The sequence below is a fragment of the Mandrillus leucophaeus genome, unplaced genomic scaffold, assembly GCF_000951045.1.
Source record: "Mandrillus leucophaeus isolate KB7577 unplaced genomic scaffold, Mleu.le_1.0 Scaffold802, whole genome shotgun sequence".
Taxonomy (NCBI): Eukaryota; Metazoa; Chordata; class Mammalia; order Primates; family Cercopithecidae; genus Mandrillus; species Mandrillus leucophaeus.
In genome coordinates this window covers 141,138-148,710 of record NW_012108720.1, presented here as the reverse complement: position 1 = coordinate 148,710, position 7,573 = coordinate 141,138, and the positions used below count along the sequence as shown (strand labels likewise).

Genomic DNA, 7,573 nt, shown 5'->3' with positions numbered 1-7,573 from the left:
GATTACAGGCTTGAGCCACCGCGCCCAGCCTTCAAGTCTTATTTTCAAAAAGCCTTTACCCAGAAAGGGGCAAACTTCTCGTCATCTGATTCAGAGAAACGGACATGTTGGGTAATAATCCCAGAGTAATTAGTCCTCAGCAAAGTTGAAATCTGATTTATGCCTCCTTTAAACTTTATTTCTCTCATGTGCAGGCTGGCACAACGGCCACTTATGAAGGTCGCTGGGGAAGAGGAACAGCACAGTACAGCTCCCAGAAGTTGGTGGAAGAAAGGTCCTTGAGGCATCCTCTGAGGAGGCTGGAGATTTCTCCTGACAGCAGCCCAGAGAGGGCTCACTACACGCACAGCGATTACCAGTACAGCCAGAGAAGCCAGGCTGGGCATACCCTGCGCCACCAAGAAAGCAGGCGGGCCGCCCTCCTAGTGCCACCGAGATATGCTCGTTCCGAGATTGTGGGGGTCAGCCGTGCTGGCACCACAAGCAGGCAGCGCCACTTTGACACGTACCACAGACAGTACCAGCATGGTTCTGTTAGCGACACCGTTTTTGACAGCATCCCTGCCAACCCGGCCCTGCTCACGTACCCCAGGCCAGGGACCAGCCGCAGCATGGGCAACCTCTTGGAGAAAGAGAACTACCTGACGGCAGGGCTCACCGTTGGGCAGGTCAGGCCGCTGGTGCCCCTGCAGCCCCTCACTCAGAACAGGGCTTCCAGGTCCTCCTGGCACCAGAGCTCCTTCCACAGCACCCGCACGCTGAGGGAAGCTGGGCCCAGTGTCGCCGTGGATTCCAGCGGGAGGAGAGCGCACTTGACCGTTGGCCAGGTGGCGGCAGGGGGAGGTGGGAATCTGCTCACTGAGAGAAGCACTTTCGCTGACTCCCAGCTGGGGTAAGTCCCCTCCTGACTCTGCAGCTCAGTCATTGCCAGCACATTCTGTTCCCACAGCCCTGACAGCATGAGCTGGCACTTCTGGGGCTTGAGAGAAAGGCTTCCAGAGATAAGTGATTAAAATAATGACTTTTCAGGCAGCTGCCTAATTGACAGATCAGCCTATTTACCTTGGGGACAGGGGCCAGGCTACCTGCTCACATGGCAGCTTTGTGCGGAAATGTGACATTTAGTCCATCTGTTCCAGATTAGATGCTGGCTGAAGGGACCCTACCCCTCAGTCATATGAAAATCTGCTCTAAACTCCAAAGTAGGCCAAGAAATGGAGAACTGCACGTGTATTTTCTTCATCATCCCATGAAATAAAAGGAAAAAATGCTTATTCCTAGTGCTAAGTGTGAACCTCAAATGCCATTTTGATAACTATCACTGTAAAAAGAGCTAAGGAAAGATGGCTAGATGGCTGACTTCTAGATGTCTCTTTTCTTCCTTTGATACTTGGTACCTTTTACATTTCTAGTGTCAGTGATTTGAAGGGGTATTCTTTTGCCCATACTAAATTATTAAAATAACTGAATTTTTGAATCATTCCTTTCCCTTCCTATTTACTTTATAGCTTGACTAATTTAGTGTTTGGAACTTAACCCTTATTCAAGTTTAATGCCTGAGCACAAATTTTATAAACTGAGCACGTTACTAAGAGAAAGATTGAGAAATGGATGGCTGATTAGATCAGTAACTCCTGCAATAACCATCTAACATGATTAGGATAAAACATTAGGTATGTTATTGTCATTTGATTGCTAAAGTTGTCTAATGATAGTTGTTACCTCTAAACATCCCTTCAAGTGAAATTGTACAGCATGCTCACTGACCAGGTAGGCATCATTGATAAACTACTTCTCAAAATGATGAAGGCTAATCTAATCTTAACACAGGAAATATTTTTATGATGTAAAATTCACCATGAGATTTGTAACTTTTTTTTTTTTTTTTTTTTTGAGACAGAGTCTCACTTAGTCGCCCAGGCTGGAGTGCAGTGGCGCGATCTCGGCTCACTGCAAGCTCCGCCTCCCGGGTTCACGCCATTCTCCTGCCTCAGCCTCCCGAGTAGCAGGACTACAGGTGCTCACCACCACGCCCGGCTAATTTTTTGTATTTTTAGTAGAGACGGGGTTTCACCGTGTTAGCTAGGATGGTCCCGAAATACTGACCTCGTGATCCGCCAACCTCGGCCTCCCAGAGTTCTGGGATTACAGGCGTGAGCCACTGCGCCCGGCAAGATTTCTAACATTTCTTATAGTAAGCAGACCTTTGGCAATATGAGCATACTTACCAAGAGGAAAAATGAGCCACGAGCAGTGGCCCAGGCCTGTAATCCCAGCACTTGGGGATGCCCAGACGAGCGAATCACTTGAGCTCAGGAATTCAAGACCAGCCTGGCCAACATGGTGAAACCCCATCTCTACAAACAATACAAATATTAGCTGGGTGTGGTGGTGTGCGCCTGTGGTTCCAACTACTCGAGAGGCTGAGGCGGGAGGATTGCTTGAGCCCAGGAGATGGAGGTTGCAGTGAGCCAAGATTGTGCCACTGCACTCCAGCCTGGAAATCACAGTGAGACCTCGTCTCAAAAAAAAAAAAAAAGAGAGAGAGAGAGAGAAAGTGTATCAGGTCATTGTTTATGGAGGAAAAAGCTGATAAAGGCTTTTAAACAGGTAATTCAAAATTTATGGAATGCCTACCATAGTCTAGGATTTGTGATAGCCACAATTTTAGCAAAATGATTTTAACAGTAAAAAAAATTATTATCTGACATCCTCCAACAACTGGTATTCTCTTCCTCCATCTCTGTGACCCTTGCTTCTTGAACCACCCTGTCACTTCCCAGGCTCTCCTCAACCCACTGCAATATGATTTCAGTCCCCTCCATTCCACCTAAACGGTCTCCTGACAAATGTAGCAATAACTGCCTTCTCTGCTACATTCTAAGCGGACGCTATATTGAGTAGTATAAGCAGTCCTTATATTACTCAACCTGCGGGTGGTGTTTGAGACACCATGAAATTCTCTCATCCCTTGGTTTTCAGGGCACTAACTTCTCCTGGGTTTCCACTCAGCTCTCCAGCCATTCTTTGTTAGTCTTCTCTGCATGCTCCCTTTCTGCCTGCCCAAAGGAGGCATCTTCAGTAACCCTTCTATTCCAAGTCTTGATGCTCTTCCAGAGAGGCCCTGTGTACCCCACTTTTATCCTTATAGTTCTCAGAGTTTTGTCTGCAATTCCATCCTCGATGCCGAATTCTGGACCTATATGAAAATGTAACAACCTCCTACATATTTCAAACTCAGCATGTCCTAAACGAAACTCATCTCCCTGTCCTCAACTTCCACTGGTCTTCTCCTGCTGTAGCCTACTATTTTCAAACCTGGAAGTCATTCCTATCTTCTCCCTCTCTGGTCACCTATCACCAAGCCATATTTTTCCTTCTATAATGGGTCTTGAATTTTATCCTTCTTTCCATTTCCATTACACAGGCCTCTCTGCCTTTGGTCTTGCTCAGTCAGAACTGTTCTCTAGGACTGTCAGAATTATCTTTCCACGTCTGATTGTTTCTCTCCCCAGTTTATAACCCTTCCATAATTCCGCTAAGTGTTCATGCTTTTAGGCATGACTTACGGGGCCTGTTGTGTTTTCAGCTCTGCTCATCACTTCAGCCTCTTCTCCTTCTACTCTTCTCTGCCATTTGCCACCACCATCCCCAAACATAGCCACATACCAATACCCAAACCACCTGGAACCTCTTTACTTTCCTTAATGGAAGATATTCATCCATATTCATTCTCTCTCTCTTTCCTTCTTTCCCCCCACTCCAGACCTTTACATATGCAGCTCTATTTTTGTCTGACTACTTATAATTCTGGATTTAGCTCAGATACCGCCTTTTTTCTGACCCCTTCCTTCCCAGTCTAGCTTAGGTGCCCCAGATGGGAGCCTTGTGAGCCTTGTGTGAGTGTCTCTATCAGAATATTATATTGTGGCTACTCATTTGCTTATCTGTTCTCCCTCTGGACTTTGAGCTTTTTGTGAGTGCTCAATCATCTTTATATTCTCAGCACCCTAAAATGGAAGTAGGTCTATAGTAGGCACTGTATAAACATATGATGAGGCCAGGCACAGTGGCTCACACCTATAATCCTAGCACTTTGGGAGGCCCAGGCTGGAGGATTGCTTGAGCCCAGGAGTTTGAGGCCAGCTTGGACAAACATAGGGAGACGCCATTTCTATTACAAATAAACAACTTAGCCTGGCATGATAGTTCCCAACTGTGGTCCCAGCTACTCCGGAGGCCGAAGTGGGAGGATTGTTTGAACCAGGGAGGTTGAGGCTACAGTGAGCTGTGATTGTGCCACTGTACTCCAGCCTGGGCAGCAGAATGAGATCTTATTTCAATAAATAAATAAGTGTATAGTGAAAGAATGAAGGAATTAAAGAAAGGAGAAATGAAGTATAAGCTTTACTTTTTGCCATCTAGGTTCTTTTGTTGCTCAAATTCTAGAAGTATTAGTCATACTATTTTTGGATTATTGTTTTAATAGACAGGGCAAATTGTATTAGAATATTTCAAAGAATAGAAGGAACACTTGGGGTCAAGAAATTTAAAAATAATGAGTAAGAAATCTCTTCCTGAGATTTCCCCAAATTCTAGAGAGTAGAAATCATAGAAATCAACTTTTTTCTCTGATTTTGAAAGGAAAATTTAGCTGTCTGTGAAAAGGAGAGGGAACCAGAAATATTTTGTGTAATGAGGAAGATAGATGCCCACGGTGGTGCCTGTGCCTACCTGACCTCCCCCTTTCCTCTGCTGGGCTCCACACCTCGTTTCAGTTCCCCAGGCTGCTCCTGGGACACCTGCCCTGAGACCACACACTGTGTTCTCCTTGGTCCTGCACTGTCAAACTCTGTCCAGCCCCTATTTTGGAGATTTAAGTTTTTATGCCTAGTGAAACTCCCACATGTAAAGGAGTATTCTTTCAGATACGTTGAATATTAACTGGATAAAACCATAAACCTGCATAATGACCTAAGTTATTAAACAATGGACCTGGCTTTCCAAAAGAAGAATGGCTGGTTAAACGGTTACTAATGCAGCTAAAAACTGAGACTTGGAGTATAAGAGAGACAAACTGATGAAACCCATGTTCTAAATCAAACTGATGGAAAAGGTTTTAAGAATTACCACAAAAAAATTCCAGATGAATTTTTCTAAAACCATGATTTATGACCTGTTGGAGACTGATGGTTCTGCAAATGAGTGTTAGGGTCTTCATAGGTCCTTCCCAGTAAGCATCACAAAAGATGAAAATGGGCCAGCCACGGTGGCTAACACCTGTAATCCCAGCACTTTACGAGGCCAAGGTGGGCGGATCACTTGAGGTCAGGAGTTCGAGACCAGCCTGGCCAACATGGTGAAATCCCGTCTCTACTAAAAATACAAAAATTAGCCAGGCATGGTGGTAGATGCCTGTTATCCCAGCTACTTTGGATGCTGAGGCAGGAGAATTGCTTGAACCCAGGAGGCAAAGGTTATAATGAGCTGGTATCGTGTCATTGCATTCCAGTGTGGGTGAAAGAACAAGACTTAGTCTCAAAAAAATAATTAAATAAATAAAATTAAATATGAAAATTGAGTGGGATGTATGATGGTCTAGGAGAAGAGCAGTGAAAAATAGGATATGTCGTCAAGTGCTAGGTTGTGTGATACATATTAGTGTCTACAGAAATTTAAAGAACACAAGAGCAGGGCTGGGCATGGTGGCTCACAACTGTAATCCCAGCACTTTGGGAGGCTGAGGCTGGCAGATTGCTTGAGCCTAGGAATTTGAGACCAGCTTGGGCAACATGGCAAAACCCCATTTCTACAAAGTACAAGAATTAACTGGGCATGGTGGTGCATGCCTGTAGTCCCAGCTACTCAGGAGGCTGAAGCAACAGAATCACTTGAGCCTGGGAGGTCCAGGCTGCAGTCAGCCATGATCGCGACACTGCACTCCACCCTGGGCAACAGAGTGAGACCCTGTCTCAAAGCAAAACAAACAAACAAAACCCACAAGAGCATTGTACTTTGGGATTAGTTGAGGGAGACTAAGCAGAGAGGATGGATCTTCTCTAGGATTGACAGTCAAATTTGTGACCAAGAGCACTGCAGAGCAGAAACAGAGCATATTGACTTCCCTCCACATCATCTTAATTACTACCTGCTTTAGTTCTTTGATTTTTCATCTCTTTCAACTATACCTTTTTTTTCCATTTCCATTTTTAACAGCCCAGTTCAAGCCTTTTTTGCCTCTGCTGAACCTTTTATAGTGTCCTCAACACTGTCTCTTTCTTTCAAGGAACACATATCCATTCCAGAGTCATCTTTCCAAAGCATTGCTTTCACCATACTTTAAAATATTTGTGAGGATTTGCATTTACTGAGCGTCTGACAACACTTGTAGGAGCTATCCATTCATTATTTTGTGTTTGTTTTGCCTTCAGAGGTGTAGCCATATTCTAATATCACGGGAACCAGCCCAGGCAGGGCTGTGTTCGTTGGCAGGAATGCTGGCTACTGGGGGATTACACACACACAAGTTACAGTGTTGTCTTGCTTTGCTTTTTTTTTTTTTTTTTTTTTGACAGTTTCACTCTTGTTGCCCAGGCTGGAGTGCAACGGTGCAATCTTGGCTCACTGCAACCTCCACCTCCCAGGTTCAAGCAATTCTTCTGCCTCAGCCTCCCGAGTAGCTGGGATTACAGGTGCTTGCTACCATGCCCAGCTAATGTTTTGTATTTTTAGTAGAGACGGGGTTTCACCATGTTAGCCAGGTTGATCTTAAACTCCTGAGCTCAAGTACTCCACCTACCTCGGGCTCCCAAAGTGCTGGGATTACAGGTATGAGCTACCACTCCCCAGCCAAGTTACTGGGGTTTCCCCCCCGCCGCCGTAATGTCTCATATTCCGACCAGTGGTATTTTACACTGCTTTCTCTTACATTTTTAAATTTATACTGATATCATTTTAAAAATTGTTGAAATGACTCACTTCTGGAGAATATGTTCAGGGGTGAGTGGGGCTGGGGAACAGCTTTCTCTTCCTGATCCTCCAGCCCATGCCCATCGCCATCTCTTCAGGCCACATTGCTGCCGGCTTCAAGAAATGTTTTATAAGTGAGTGCGGAGAGAGAGAAGGAGGGAGGAAGAGAGAGAAAAGGGGCTGGAACGGGAGAATGCTGTAGGAGAATAGAGGAGGAAAGAATAGCTCTAGCCGGGATAAGGGCACAGAAGAGATTTCACAGAAATGAAGATATTTGAGCTGAGGCAGGAGGATTACTTAAGACCAGGAGTTAGAGATCAGCCTGAGCGATATAGCGAGGCCTCATCTCTACAAAAATTTAAAAATTTGGCTAGGCGCGGTGGCCCACACCTGTAATCCCAGCACTTTGGGAGGCTGAGGTTGGTGGATCACGAGGTCAGGAGTTTGAGACCAGCCTGGCCAACATGGTGAAACCCCATCTCTACTAAAAATACAAAAATTAGCTGGGCGTGGTGGTGCGTGCCTGTAGTCCTAGCTACTTAGGAGCCTGAGATGGCAGGATTGCTTGAGCCTGAAGAAGTCATGGCATAATCATGGCACTGCA

At 45.4% G+C, this 7,573-nt stretch overlaps 1 protein-coding gene across 1 annotated transcript in view; it reads left to right on the top strand.

Annotated features, from left to right (window-relative positions):
- The window catches only part of PKP2 (plakophilin 2), a 102,827-nt gene that overhangs the window by 5,616 nt on the left and 89,638 nt on the right, over positions 1 to 7,573 (top strand). Inside the window, exon 2 of the mRNA XM_011967592.1 lies at positions 195 to 892. Within this exon, the coding sequence (XP_011822982.1) occupies positions 195 to 892 (698 nt within the window). The remainder of the gene's footprint in view (positions 1 to 194; positions 893 to 7,573) is intronic.